Genomic DNA, 16,037 nt, shown 5'->3' on the forward strand with positions numbered 1-16,037 from the left:
AGATGAGAAGAGAGAGAGAGAGAGAGAGGAGAGAGAGAGGGAGAGTGAGGGAAGAGAGAGAGAGAGAGAGAGAGAGAGAGAGCGAGAGAGAGAGAGAGAGAGAGAGAGAGAGAGAGAGAGAGAGAGAGAGAGAGAGAGAGAGAGAGAGAGAGAGAGAGAGAGAGAGAGAGAGAGAGAGAGAGAGAGAGAGAGAGAGAGAGAGAGAGAGAGAGAGAGAGAGAGAGAGAGAGAGAGAGAGAGAGAGAGAGAGAGAGAGAGAGAGAGAGAGAGAGAGAGAGAGAGAAGAGAGAGAGAGAGAGAGAGAGAGAGAGAGAGAGAGAGAGAAGATACATATATATATATAATATATATATATATATATATATATATATATATATATATATATATATATATATGGACTCTGGAAACTGTAAAGAGGCGTCGATTGGCCTTTCGCGACGGCCGTTGTTTACGCAGCCTGCTTCGCTTCCCCAGGGAGAGAGCCAATCTGGGCACTCGGAGACAATCGCATCACAGTCTGGCGCCGGCGGCACTGCTGTTTGGAAAACACAACTCCAACTTAGATTCTGCTTTGCACCAAATATGAAATAAAGGTCCGTTTAAGTTCACTGCAAATTTGACATAAAGCTTGGGACAATTGTTCAGCCAGAGAGACGGAGAGGTCCCATTGTGGCCATCCGTAAAATTGCGCAAATCGCAGCGTTTAGCATTTTGTCTGGTATCATTTGTGATTTATAGTTCGGCACATTTCCAAACAGGTTATTTGTCATCTGGCATGGCAATAGCTGACACCGTTCCCGCGGTCCAATAGCTTGCGTGGGGATAGCGTGATTATGTGAAGTGACCTAAAAATGACCACGTCTGTGGTTTTAAGTTTAAAGCTGTCGCAAAGTCTTCAAAAGCTGGCTGACATGCATATATATATATATATATATATATATATATATATATATATATATTTAAGTGGATTTAGACCATGGATTAAAATACATTTGAAATCAAGTGAGTTCATTTATCAATTAAATTATGAATGAATCAATTGGATTTCTCAAAAATAAAAGCTCAAAAGATTCAATATAATGCTAAACGCACTTCACAAACGATCGCCAAAACCAAGGATCGTGAGAGACATTTTTCAGTAAAGTCAAGTTGAGCATGCATAGCCTGCAATCGTGGCGCGATTTCTGCTTGCAGTATGGGGAGCTAATCATAAAGCTCGTAACAGACAGTTGGGACGGGCTCATGACTGAACTGCCATGGCTTGCTTATGGGAGAGAAGTAAGTTGTTTTGTCATGCGACGAATAACAGCAATAGTGCTGTACAGGTTAGAGCTCGTTGTCCTATCCAGAGCATATGGAATATTCTAACGAAACGGATGTCGCAAACAATTCTTGGAAATGGTGATGAAAATGTATCAGAAGCATATTTGAAGCGTATTCCAAAGAAAAAGGATTACCAGAAGCATTATGAAATCAGTGTTAAATTAATATTTTCACCAACCAATCGTTGAACACTGTATGGGCTGGCACCAATCGATTGGTGATGACACACCTGGTGCCTTGGGTAGGTGGTGATGGCTTGACGCTGCGTGCAGACGCAGTCATCCATGGTAAGTGTCTAACACAAGGAAGCAGTCAACGGAGGAGGAGAAAGGGGGTCGTTCTCTACGCTTGAAGGGCTGTCCGGTGACTTTCCGAAGAGGACCGGGGGGGGGGGGGGGGGCTATATTTTTATGGTTCATGGACATCTGACATGAGGAACTAAGATTTAATAGTGATGGGTGAGCTTCATTTACGATGTTTCCAGAGGCGTCTAGCGCCTCTGGATCGGATGAGGGGTTCTTGCTGGTCGAGAATGAAGACTGCATGAAAAGTGGTGGACTAAATCCGATACGAAAAATAATTTATGATATCCTTAGTGGAACATTGGTGCCCCCTCAGGTACCGTGGTCACACTGACAACGTTTGGATTCCCTCGACGAGATGCTGACTTTATTTCCGACTTAACATACACATGAACATTTGCGATCTTATTTTGTTTCTCACTGTCTGTCCGTCAAGTTGAGCGTCACGAAGTCAATCCAGTTTTTCAACAAATGTGCCAAGCTGTTCATATAAGCTGGGTGAAGCCAGTGAAAGCCAGCGCACTGCGCTGCAAGGCTCAGACCAAATCAGCTGATTTGGTTGACGTAATCCAACATACTAGCATTTTATAGACTCGCTATGAACTTGGATGTCATCCTTTGAACTTGGACAGCAATGAAATTGTTCTTATTTTCCCCTCCTTGCAACGCATCTTCGTCCTGTCCATTTTGGGCCAAAAGCCTGGCGAAACTGACAGCACTGTAAACGTTGCTGGCATGTAGATGGTTAAACTGGTCCACGTCATCACTCCGCCGAATCGGCTTTAGAGCAGTGTAGACCAAAACGTTCCCATGCGACGTAACATCAGATGGAACCCGCCTTCATTCGACCCGTGTGGCGTCAAGTTCTGGCAAAGTTATTACAAAATGAAGAGGAGCCACCTGGCAGAAAGGATGTGCCATTCATCATCAGGGGGCGCCGCAGCTTGCTATGTATTCAGCTTTGAAACCATTTTGTGAAAGAAGATACCAAGGTACTGCGAGAATTGTTGTGCATTAAAGCATCGTTCATGCGATGCATGGTCAGACTGCACGAAAGGTCCATTTCATTACTAATGAATGTGCGTTGAGGCTGCATAATATCAATAAGATAGAACCGCCCTCGGCTCAGGTGACAGCATTTGCGTTTTTATGAAACATTGTTTCGCTTTCTTCAGGAATTATATGCAAAAGAAGGAGACCAAAGATGTGTTCGTTTCGATAGCTCAGTTGGTTAGAGTGTCTGCCTTGCTATCCACCCATTCGTGGCGTAGTGTGTTCGAGTCGCTTTAGGGTGCTCGTTATTTCCCCTTGATAGGCGCGGCCTGCGGCCGGCGGCGGTAGTGCTGCTAAAGGTCGCATGACGTTAGATGGTAGAACGGACCATGCCAAACATTGCGGCACGGACAACTTTCGCCTGCAAATTCTACCGTTGGCCTGGAATTGCGTAATCGGATGGCAGGGGCCAGGGCTTACACGACAAGCTTTGCTCAGCTTGAACTCTGGTTTCGTAGGTCCATTCATTAAGGAGGCTCGTATTACAAAAGCAGGTCTATGACCATGCCGAAAAGGGGCGGAGCGTAAAAAGCAAACCTTTTGAACTTCGCCGCACCTGGGATTGCCACCGCTCGTGTCAAAATTGAGGCTTGGATTCAGACATTTTCAGACGTGGTCTTGGCGCCCAATCTTTGTCTTTTTTTCTGATTAAGAGCGTCACGAATATGTCCCCGAAGGATCAAGACCTTTGTCCCCGCGTTAAATTGAGTTAGGGTCCCATATATGCATATTGTTGTAAAAATATGGGCATCGCCGGGGAAATGGTCTGGGGCCAACACCCAGCATAGATACACATATTACTGGGAACACACCAATATGCCGAGTCAATCATCCTCGAAGAATTCTTACCCGCGTCTTCAAATAATCTCCTATTGTCATGCTCGTCGTCCACGCCAAGAGCTTGATGAAATTCCAGAGAGAACCCTTCTGAACGTCTTGAGGCTGGAGTGTGGCGTCGGAGCCGGTCGCCGAGCTGCTGTTTCGGCACTCCCGACCGGCCGGCGTGATGATATGCTGCCGCGACCCAGCGCTCGTCAGCCGAGCTATGGAGGTGCGCCCCCCGCCGGGTTTGGTGCCGTTCATTTGACACTGGTGACACCGTGTGGTCGCTGGCTGCCTCGCCGGTGTCAGATGCACGCGCTTCCTGCAAATCGATACTGCCGCCTGCCAGCTGCAGCCTGCCACGAGAAAAGCAGGTTATTGTGCTGGGACAGACGCGCCGCCGAACAATAGAGCGCGCCGCGCCCAGCGCCCGTCCCGCCATCCCAGTCCGAGCGAGAATGAACTGGGCATGTGTTTGTGCGCGCACCGCCGCTCTGGATGGTTGGTGCGCGTGTGTAGCATGGAGTGGAGCGTGCCTGTTTCTTAACGACAAAAAAACTTAACAAAAAAAACAAAAACGAAAAACTCCAGCCCACCTACCAAAGCGTATGGACAGAGACTAACTGCGAAAGCGAAACATTAAATGTACTTGAAGACGCCTGGTGCATGTGCGCTTACTAGGGCCACCTCACCGGGATGAGTGCAGTGGTCCATCTCAGAGGCCATGACGCAATGAAAATGCGGCGATTGGCTAGGGACGACCCGAGGCCTGTTCGTTTGGTTCCTCGGCCCGGCTCGCCGACTGTCTGCCCCCCAGTGCAGCACAGATCCGCGGATTCCCGCCCTTCGTGGGGCGCGTAGCCGACAGGGAAGTGCGTCGCGGTGCTCTTGACGTAGGTAAGGCGCTTCTAACGTAGGTCCCGACCAGGCTCCCTGAGAAGAGAAAGAAAAATACTCCTGCCGCTAGATCTCTGACACGAACAACTCGTGAACGCCTTTGAAGTCGCGGGAATTTGGGCGCGCTGTCAGCGTTCGTTGGAGAGGAACAAAGGCACACACCTCACCGGGAACTAACTCTTGGGGACATGTCGGCTCAGCAGCACGCAGGGCTCCGACTAGAGATGCAAGATTTCGATACCGTTGTACCGGCCGCCGGCGCTATACCAGAGCACGGGATGGCAGTGGAAGCCCCCCTCGCTCACGCAAACTGGAACATGGCCATCGGGAATGAATGCATTGACGCATGCGTCACCATCATGCATGAGAATATTTTGTGTTGTGCCCAAATGCGGCAATGTGCCGGCTTTAGGCCGGTACCCTCACATCCAGGCTGAAACTAGTGCGGGTAACGATGCCATGCTTTACCAATGCGTCAATGGTGCATATCGCCTTGCACGTGATGAAGCACGTCACAACTCAGGGCGAGTTGGAAATACTTCAGCAGCGACGACAAACACATGTCTTTTGGCCCACTAGGGCGGCATACATGAGCTTGGTTATTGATACATGCGACAGTGCTGTTCGTGCAGAAGGCTTTGGTGTCGCCGCTTTAACAGCATCACCGACGGCTGGCGATTCTGGCTAGCACATCAATATCGGTCCAGATGGCGGGGTAGGCCATTGCCTGACGGCCGGCGCGCTGGTGAAGCCGGAATTGGCCCACAGGGAAGCCCTTCGCAAGCGACCTCTCGGCGGGCGCACGGGGCCACGTAAGGCGGCGCGTCGGGAGTCGATGGGCCTGACTTGCGTGTGATCGCAGCGAGCCTGCCGCCCCCAGCGCAGGCGGGTGCTTCGCTGCGATAGGGGTCCGTTGGCCCCATTTGGACCGTCCAATGATGGCCGCGTTCACGTCGAAAATCGATGACGCCTGGGAACGTTGTTTAGAACTTTGGGCCCAGCTCAGTCGCTTACTGAGTTCCACAAACTCACTTTAAAGTGACCGAACCTATCGAAATCGTGGCGTAATGGCTGAGTAGTTCACGCTCTCGGCTTCCACGCAGGGCTCCAGTTCGAATCCTCATGAGCGCTAATGGGGCCTCTACAGTCACTGGAGTTCCATAAAAAGGTGTGGGTCACGCGTGTCCCGTTTCCTTAAAAATATCGCCATTTTCATGCTTAAATAATTTTCAGGTTAAATACATGTACACTTGCCGTACTTTCCCCTTCCATTTGGTATCTTTCACTAACTGCCACTTCTCTTTGTGCTGCAATGATCTTGCATAGTTTTGATTTCAGCGGGGAGCCATGGACAAAGAATAGACTAGACTTGTGTTTTCTTGATGGTCGCATAGAAGTGCATTATTCTGAATTCGCAAAACTTATAGATTGGCCTTTACGACCAGAGTCAATGCGCAGGCGTGACAATATTGCACTAGTATGTGCCTTGCTGGGGTTGAATACTGGCCCTAAGCATAATAGCTTTTCCCTCCGTACAGGACGAATAAAATCAAAAAGCTTTCATGGTACACCAAGCTCCATTCAATAACTGAGTCTGCAGATCAGATAAAAATGAGAGGTTGCGCCTCATACCACACGTATCTGCCGCGTCAATACCGTCCGCTCCCGCCATACATCAGCTGTCCTTCACCCTGACGGGCCCGGCCGATCTGACAGCAGCATCGCCGGCTTTTGATGCGCCGTTGTTGAGACACACGAGACGTGTTCAGCGAGGTACGTACGGTACGGGGAGGCATCCGGCGCGGGCCACAGAGCAGACAAGCCGCTCACAGGATCCTTGTGATGCACTTGTAAGTGTTGGCGAAACGTCATGCTACCATACGTTCCTTCAAGCATGGCTAGTTAAAAAGAACAAACAAACAAAACTGGTGATTACACATGGGTGATCAAAACAATTTGATGCGTCTGTAAAGACAGCACCGGGAAATCGCACAAGTTGGACATGTTCAGTAAATGGTGCTAGGTGCTAAGCTGTGCCCCACCCTTCCCCTAGGGCCTTTTGCGATGCACGCGAGGTCAATGTGAGTTTTAATGTCACTGTGAGAGTCATGGAGGAAGCCTCACGATAACGGTTGGGTGTCGGATGGGTGAAATCCAGCGGCAATGCGTACCTGTGCGGCATCTGGCATACGAACGCTTTGCGCTCTCTGTCGTACCTTGTTTTCGCAAGACAGACGGTTTATTTTGTCTCGAGCAGTTGCGAACTGGGTATATTTTCACATCGCGTGCCGCCACGCAACCTCTCGCCGTGTCAGTCCAGCCCGTTCGCACTCGCTGAGGCAGCGTTGTGTGCCGCCTCCAGACGTGTTATCACATGCAGAGTTCGGGCTCCTCCTTTTGGCTGGTTCAGCCCAGCGCACGTGGTCCAACACTCCCCAAGCAAGTCTCCTTCTATCAGTCTATCGGGCATTGCCTCCCCGCCCTCACCGCAGGACACCCTCTACACGATCTCGTCAGAAGTGGTGACGGCCGAAATACCTGTAACAATACGTGACGGCGAGTCGCTCTCTTTGTCAGAAAACAGGTACACTGGCGGCACGTGTTCCCCCGCTGCTGATCGGCGAGAGCAGCACGCTTTCAGTGGGGCTGACTGTCTCCACCAGGACTCTTTCCTAATACAGACAGGACGCACAGGTTCCAGCAACCTCCACAGGCTTTCAGCGACTGCGGCTCCAGCGGCAACGGCACCTGGGCCACCCACGTGTACTGCGCACCACTGCCACCAAGCCATCGCGCTTGCCGCAGGCGCTGACGGCCGTCTGACCCCGTTGCAGGCGGTGACGGCCAGCACGAGCGCCGCTATCATCGCCGAGTCGCACGGCATCGTGACGGACCTATTGGTGGACAGCTCGGCCAGCGCGCTGCCGCCGCACATCCTGGCCGGCCTGCACACGCTGGCGCAGCTGCTCGAGCCGCCCAGCCAGCCGGGCCGGGTGCAGCAGCACCCGCCGGCGCTGCTGCGGCTCGACGACGCCCTCAGCTCCAGCACCGACGAAATACCCTTCACCGGCGAGACGGCCGGCAACCTGCAGGCCAGAGTACGTCACGGACGGGGAGCAGCAGCACGGGTCACGGTGTGGGGAAGGCAGTGCGGGGCCAGGTCACGAGGGGAGGATTGTGAGGAGAGGTGGAACGGACAGCTACAATTGGGGTTGGCTGGTGTGCTGCAGGATGGGGGATCCCAGATGACTGGTGGACCGCATATTTACATCTACGGTCCTGGCGTGAGTGCTGTTGCATGGACCTATATCTCTGGTGCATATCGATCCCGGTAATGTTATCATTCCCCTTCAGGTGGCCACATATGGGGACGGACATGTTCCAATACCCCAAGGCAATATTCATGGATGGTCCCCAACAGAGGCAGCTTCAGTGGGCCGTATGCGGGGGGACACAAAGGGCACACAGCTCAAAACCGTCACTGAAAATCCAGTTGAGCGCGTGCCAGACGTGCAACATATCTTGCATGAGGTTAAGCAATGCTGCATGTCCTCGGTTTATTTGGTGTTATGCGTTTACCTCAGGATTCTAACCGTGGACATTTGTTCATGTGATGACATTCATCCAACATTTCATCAAGTTTAGAAACATTTGCTCTACACTTTACCAGGTTTTCAACACTCTACATTCATTCCCTTAATGCATACAATAAATTTGATAAGAGGGGAGGGGGGGGGGGCACGTGCCTCCAGAGGCTATCGCGTGAATACCCTGCGGTCCCCGAGATGATTCGGGACGACCGTGAATACGCTGTGGTCCCCGAGATGATTCGGGACGACCGTGAATATCCCGTGGTCCCCGAGATGATTCGGGACGACCGTGAATACCCTGTGGTCCCCGAGATGATTCGGGATGACCGTGAATACCCCGTGGTCCCCGAGATGATTCCGGACGACCGTGAATACCCTATGGTCGCCGAGATGATTCGGGACGACCGTGAATACCCCGTGGTCCCCGAGATGATTCGGGACGACCGTGAATATCCTGTGGTCCCCGAGATGATTCGGGACGACCGTTGCGCCAAGAATTCATCGGCGGCCAGTGTGATGCATGGACTCGCGAAACGTGTCGCTTCTCCTCATACAGCCGTCGATCGACAGAGCAACGGGAATGAACAGAGATGAACGAGTAGCGAATGAGACTTCGAGGTGGGCAGAAGCCTGCATAATTTAGGACACCTAAATCATGCAAAGGGCCTACAGCAACCCCTTTGACGTCTGCTCACGTAGACATTTTATCACGAGTCGGGGCCGCGTGCGTAGCCACTGACTATAAACTGGGTACCTGCCTGCGTCATGCTTTTGGAGCATGCGTCATATTTTTCGACACCTACATTTTCCCCGCTACACTCAGTAGATCCTTTCCTATTCCATCACGCTTCTGGTCACGCTAGGCAGAGGAGAAGCGGGAGAAGAGGTTTGTTTGTGTGTTTGTTTGTTGATTTTTATCAGAGCCCTTTTGACCAGAAATGATTATTTCAGGGCCATGGGATGAAGGAAAATGGTTAACGATGGGGCATATTTGCATGCGCCTGGGGGTCAACCACCGAGCTGTAACTCGCGCATGCGCGCTGGGTACCCGGTCGGGGTCCGCCTTCGCACGGGGCTCTCAGCCCACTCGTGGCTGACGCATGCAGCCTGCCCCGGACAAGCGAGGTGTCGCGGAAATGCAGGATGAAGCAGGATAAAGGATAAGAGGGGCGGATCTGAAGAAGGGGAGGGGGAGTTTGGGTCTGTTATTGCAACGCGTGGCACGGGACTTCTGAGCATACATGCATATGATTAGCGGCGGGTTATCACTTGCAGCTTTCTCGCGCACCCGAATGTCTAAGATGATTGTCTAAGAAGATAAGATGTGTCTACACTTTTGGGGTGACCTTTGTATTTTAGGTATGACTTCCACTATAATGGACATGCATTTTTTTTTTATCTCAGTGTGAGCCACCCCGGGTATGCATTACACGTCACACCTCTTGTCGTGGCGTCATCTGCCTTTGACGCGCGTCAGACGCGCTGAGAAACGCCCGTTACAAATAGACCATTAGGATGACTTTGGGAATATCAGAATATGACACTGTTGTGGCCTGCTGCCAGGCATGTGAATTTCTGGACTTTTCTCACGGGTTAAAGATACTCGACTGCATCTGGTCAGCAACAACCCGCATGTAAGATTGGCCACACTTCATGACTTTCATACGACCTTGCCTTGCAGCAATATGCTTATCGCGACGGCACTGACAGTGGCGGTAGGCAGCTAAAGTAACCCATCTGGTGAGTGGTTTCCATTGCCACTCGGAGGAGATGGTGGTGGTGGTCTGATTCGAGCTGGAACACCGCAAGTATCAAAACCACCTGGAGCGCCTCGCGCGTCGCACACGAAACTTTTGCAATTTCAGCTGCCCTCCTTTCGAATCGGGCGGGCAAGTTTGCGAGCGGGCCCGCCGAGCGTCTCTGAAAAATGTTGGGGCAGTCTGCCGCGGAGCGCGCTGTTCTGTCGGCGGAGTACGCTGTTCTGCCGGCGGAGCGCGCTGCTCTGGCGGCGGAGCGCGCTGTTCTGTCGGCGGAGCACGCTATTCTGACGGCGGAGCGCGGTCCTCTGTCGGCGGAGCGCGCTGCTCTGGCGGTGTACCGCAGTGTTCTGTCGGCGGAGCGCGCTGCTCTGGCGGCGGAGCGCGCTGTTCTGGCGGCGGAGCACGGTACTCTGGCGGCGGAGCGCGGTGTTCTGTCGGCGGAGCGCGCTGCTCTGGCGGTGTAGCGCAGTGTTCTGTCGGCGGGACGCGCTGCTCTGTCGGCGGAGCGCGCTGTTCTGTCAGCGGGGCGCGGTGTTCTGTCGTCGTGTTGCGGCGCCCGGAGCCGGGCCCGCGCGGCGCGAGGTCCAGCGGGCAGAAGGCCAGGCTCTGACTTCGGCTGGACGGAAGGTGATTTACAACTGGAAGTTTGCTGATGCGTCATTTGGACAGCTTATGTTTGTGAAGTCAGAAGTAATTGATATCGAAGTAAATTATTTTCATCTCTAAAATCGAATCTTGCCGGCAAATGGGATACTTGACTGAGTTTCACATTTAGCGCGGAGTTTCACATTAATTCATTAGGTCGCGATTAAACACATTCAGTTAAATATGGCATTAATTCGGGATTATTCTAACAGCACTTCTGGCGAATTTATGTGAGGATGCTCAAAAAGCTTCCACTCATCATTTTCTAAATCATTACGACGGTGCCCAAGAAGCACCTGAACTTGGATGCACGTGTCACTGGAGATTCTGTGCACTGATTGCGTGGTGGTTAAGCACGCGTCTGGGAGACCAGAGATGTAAGATTCTACTTCTCTCGGCACCCGCCCTTCCTGCCTGAGTGAGAGGTAGGCGACGCCTTATAACATCAACATCTGAGAGCGTCGTAAAGCCCCATTGACTAAGATGTTTACTGAATATTATGGCGAGGCACCAAAACTCCATGTAACTTGAAATGCTGTTCGTGAAAAAACATCACGACAGTACTGGAACGGAGAACCCCGTCAAAATGACGCCATGCACATTTAGTTTGACAGCACCTCCAATTTAGTACCATATGTGTTACCTCAAATACTTGACAGAAACAGGTCTGATTCCGACTGGACCGGAAAGAAAGAAATAAGTTAGAATAAAGATAAGAATGATGCAAGAGAAAAAAGAAAGAAACTACATAGTGAATCAAAAGAGCTTACCGGAACGTTCGAATGTTTGAATCACATCATTTTTTTGTAGGCTAAATCCCCGTGACGTCATCGTCAGAAATGATCCACGCAAACTTTACTCATGGTGCCATTTCTCCCGTGTGCTTTTTTCCGTGTGCTTTTTCGTGAACATTCCGTGTGCTTACCTGATAATCCATAATCCATGATGGTCCATACAATATCCATAATCAGTAAAAATCCATACCATATCCATAATCCATACTCGCTCAGTTGCATTTGATAAATTTGCTGTTGTGGCCGAATCGTCCTTTAATTCGTCGCTTAGACACTGCGGCGGCTGTTCTAATGGCCGTTTTTTCTGGTCGGACGTGCGGACATGAAATTGGTGTGCTGGGGCTGAGCAGCAAGGGTTCAGGGTTTAGCTCGAACTCGTGCGCGACAAAACTGGACTCAGGGTTTGGCTCAGGTAACGCAGAGACTCGGGACTCGGGCCTGGTCTCAAGATACCAGCACTCGTTTGGTACCCGGACTCAGGCTCAGACCTGATACTGCTTGGTCTGAGTTGCTTGCATTGCATACCTGCATGCACCCAAACTATTCGAGTACGCTTTGGTAACACGTGACGGAAACATTATCGTTTCCAGCTGCGCAAGTAGTCACCTTGGTCATTTGGTACTGAATGGCAGTGGTGAAGCATAATTAGATATAGTAATGATATAATTTTTTAATGCCAATGAGCAGTGTGAGCCCCTTAATGTTAAGTTTCACCGCTTCACGAGAACTCCTGTCCCATCCGACATTGGCCAAATGACATTCTGCACCTCGCCTAATTGCGTGTCATTACCGGCACCCAGATGGAGATCATTAAAATCGGGTGCACATAGGTCAATTGGTGCAACCTTTTGGGTGGGAAATGTTGCCATGATTTTTACTGGAAGGCTGCTCTCGCGGGAGAGCCGTTTGACATTCATAAGTTTTACAAGCTTTATATCGGCATGCAATAGTCGACTGGATTGCCATCACAACCCATGCTGTAAGCGCATCACTTCGCTTATGCAATCCACAAGCAGCTAACTGAGCGATGCAAATGTTCCCATCAAGAGATAACTCACCAGCATATGGGGGTGATCACGCATCTGGACATGCAAGCATCGCAGCTCGCACCGCGAGCTTAGAGTCAGCTGACACCCTTGCAAGGTGGCGAGCCGCCCTGGCGCCGCGGCCGACCGCCCTGACCCCGCACAGAGATGCCAAACCGATCTGGGAGGGATCAAAATACATTGCCGGGGGTGAGCGGAGAGCGTTTCCGGTTTTGAGCCCGGGATCCGACACAGATCGGCGAAATAATTCCGGAGTTCAGATGCCACCATCTAATTTGGCGTCGAGGGGCGGTAAGGTCAGACTCAGCGAAAGGTCAAGCCGGCCGCCGGAAGCGCCGCTGGCATATGACTCCCACCGGAGCCGATAGTTCCGGTCGGTCATCTCCGATGCTGTGCAGCCGCGCAGGTTTGTATCCAGGGCGACCAAACGCTAGGCTACGCCGCTGAACAGTCAGCAGACACGAACTCTCTGAAATGCCAAGGTCAACAAAAGCGTGTTTTGCTTTCACACCAGGTTGAAATTGGGTGGTGGATTAGGGGCATGGATCAGGAACCGGGATCAATGGTTTCGACTCTCCCCAGTTCTTCCAAATATCTAAAATGGAACGCTTGGTTTTAGGCAAAGTAGTGTCGGTTACTGGCATCCGCATCTCGCTCGGTGAGAATTAGATTTGCGTATTTCTTATTCGTATATACGATTTGATCAGCCGCCTTGGCTAAACAGTCGTTTGTGTATACGCCTGCTGCGTTTGCATGGCTGATTTTTTGCGTCAACTATGTTGTTGGCGACGCTATATAAACATCAAGAATTGTTACATTTCACTGTCATCGAGGCCCGCGTGGGAACGCGTATCTTACGGGACTCAGTGCAATGCCCACATGGCTGAGCGATGCGAACCCAATGTTACAGGCCAAAGTGCAGATGGAAGAAATAGCTGTTCTCAGCTGTTCTACTGCAATCGAATGCGCATGAAAGCATTATCACAGATTGTTTAAACTAATCAGTAAATATTACCCGGCCCGGACACCACAGTTCAAGAGCCCGAACATCACTTTCGGTGGCATGAACCACGAACATGCGTTTGCGAGAGTTGCCGAGGTAGGCAGTGAATTTGGTGTGCGTGCATCTTTTTTCCGGCAGTCCATGGCGCGTCCAAAATATGGCTAGTGTGGCCCGGGACTTCCCCTCGGGTCAGACAGAAACGAGTCCCCCGGGTCTCACAGCGCCTACGGCGCACCGTGTTATGCCCAACACGAGAGCACGCCTCCATACAGCCGGCACTGACCCCGGGGCGGAGCGGGCTAGGACTGACCCGGGCTGGAGCGGACTAGGACTGACCCGGGCCGGGGCCGGCTAGCACTGACCCCGGGCCGGAGCGGGCTAAGACTGACCCGGGTCGGAGCGGACTAGGACTGACCCGGCCCGGAGCGGGCTAGCACTGACCTGGCCCGGAGCGGGCTAGGACTGACCCGGGTCGGAGCGGGCTAGGACTGACCCGGGTCGGAGCGGACTAGGACTGGCTCGGGGGCGGAGCGGGCTAGGACTGACTCGAGGCGGAGCGGGCTAGGACTGACCCCGGGCCGGAGCGGGCTAAGACTGACCCGGGTCGGAGCGGACTAGGACTGACCTGGCCCGGAGCGGGCTAGGACTGACCCGGCCCGGAGCGGGCTAGGACTGACCCGGGTCGGAGCGGGCCAAGACTGACCCGGGTCGGAGCGGGCCAAGACTGACCCGGGTCGGAGCGGACTAGGACTGACCCAGGCCGGAGCGAACTAGGACTGACCTGGGCCGGAGCGGGCTAGGACTGACCCGGGCCGGAGCGGGCTAGGACTGACCCGGGCCGGAGCGGGCTAAGACTGACCCGGGTCGGAGCGGGCTAGGACTGACCCAGGCCGGAGCGAACTAGGACTGACCCGGCCCGGAGCGGGCTAAGACTGACCCGGGTCGGAGCGGGCCAAGACTGACCCGGGTCGGAGCGGACTAGGACTGACCCAGGCCGGAGCGAACTAGGACTGACCTGGCCCGAAGCGGGCTAGGACTGACCCGGGCCGGAGCGGGCTAGCACTGACCCGGGCCGGAGCGGGCTAGCACTGACCTCGGCCGGAGCGGGCTAGCACTGACCTCGGCCGCAGCGAGTCGGTACTGACCCGGGCCGTCCCGTTTACAGAAGCGCGCTGTACACCCGGCCATGCTGCGCCGCATGTCCTGCTCCATGTGGTCGACCACCACCTCGGCCACCGGCATGCCCACCATCGAGCCGGAGCCGCCCAACCGACGTCGAGCCACCAGCTTCCGTAACACTGTCGGTAGGTCGCTAGGCCCGGCCGCACTGCTGGTACGTCACCAGCGTCTGGGCGGTGCTGACTGTGGAGTCGGTGACACCGTCGGTAGGTGGCCAGGCTCGGCCGCACCGCTGGTGCGTCACCAGCGTCTGGGCGGTGCTGACTGTGGAGTCGGTGGTTCTGCCGGTAGGTCTGCAGAGTTGGTGACGCTGTCAGTCGGTCGCCAGTCAGCAGCTCTGTCGGCAGGTGACCAGAGTCAGTAGCGGAGTCGGTAAGTCACTGGTCAGAAGCCCAGTGGACAGGCCACCAGTCAGCAGCTCTGTCGGCAGGTGACCAGAGTCAGAAGCGGAGCCGGTAAGTCACTGGTCAGAAGCCCAGTGGACAGGCCACCAGTCAACAGCATTGTTAGCAGGTCACCGGGGTCATTAACGCGTTCTGAAGGTCGTCAGAATAGGCAGCACTGTTAGTGGGTCACCAGAAACAACAACTCTGTAGATAGCTTTGTGAGCAGCTATTTTCAGCAACACGAGAGTGAGCAAGCTCTTTCTTAAGTCGCCAGAATCAGCGGCATTGCCTGTGGGTCACCAGAGTCAATAATTCGGTAGGCATGTCGCTAGAATCAGCCGCTTCGTCGGTTGGTCACCAGAATCAGTAACACGGCTGGTGGATCACCAGAGCTGGCAGCATTGTCGGCAGGTCACCGTGGTCGGTAATGCCAATGGTAGGTTACCAGCTCCTGCAGCTCAGCTGGAAGGTGACTGGTCCTCCTGGTAGCTTACCAGCTCCTGCAGCTCGGCTGGAAGGTGACCGGTCCTCGTGGTAGGTCACCAGCTCCTGCAGCTCAGCTGGAAGATGACCGGTCCTACTGATAGGTCAACAGCTCGTGCAGCTCGGCTGGAAGATGATCGGTCCTCCCTCTCCCGTCTACCACCCACCAGGCTCCCCGCGAGCCACTTTGGTGCCTGACCATTTTCAGCCTGCTGACTTTTTGGAATACTCACTGGAATTCGTCACCGCTGGACAGGCCCCAGATCCAGAATGGGATGCTTCTTCGAACTCCAGACTAGCAGTTTCTCTGAAAAATGTCAGCCGTCCGTGACGGGTGGGCTGCAAAATTCTTGAGCACCTAAGTACCAGACTGGTAGCTTTATATTGCTTTCGTTGGGCATTCATGACGCGGCTGATTTGGGCGGTGTCCAGCACTTATGTAGCATGTAGCATTGCGTCGCATTCGACGCAAATAACAGCGAATGAATTGAAGATCACCCGCGTCTTTTGTAACCTGATGCACTGAAGCTTTTCATGGCCGCAATCACTCTAGTCGGCGACATTCCCCCCCCCGGGATTAACGTCGCCCTTGATGTCACCACGGTCGGATGTCATGCTGAAGCAGCAGCGGTGGCGAGCTGGCCCAACTTTGTCTGTGTTCCACGAGCTGACTTCAGCCACGCCTACGCCGTCCCTCCGCGTGAGCCGGGGCTCATCAACTTTGCATGGCGCCCAATGTTCTGCTGAGGGCAAC

The 16,037-nt window shown here is 53.2% G+C and overlaps 1 protein-coding gene across 1 annotated transcript in view; it reads left to right on the plus strand.

Annotated features, from left to right (window-relative positions):
* The window catches only part of LOC119108078 (cGMP-inhibited 3',5'-cyclic phosphodiesterase A), a 48,188-nt gene that overhangs the window by 17,506 nt on the left and 14,645 nt on the right, over nt 1-16,037 (plus strand). The window contains exons 5-6 of the mRNA XM_037231656.1: nt 7,232-7,495; nt 14,401-14,539. Coding sequence (XP_037087551.1) covers nt 7,232-7,495; nt 14,401-14,539 — 403 coding nt within the window. The remainder of the gene's footprint in view (nt 1-7,231; nt 7,496-14,400; nt 14,540-16,037) is intronic.

The sequence above is a fragment of the Pollicipes pollicipes genome, unplaced genomic scaffold (assembly GCF_011947565.3).
Source record: "Pollicipes pollicipes isolate AB1234 unplaced genomic scaffold, Ppol_2.1 Scaffold_6686;HRSCAF=7923_pilon_pilon_pilon, whole genome shotgun sequence".
Taxonomy (NCBI): Eukaryota; Metazoa; Arthropoda; class Thecostraca; order Pollicipedomorpha; family Pollicipedidae; genus Pollicipes; species Pollicipes pollicipes.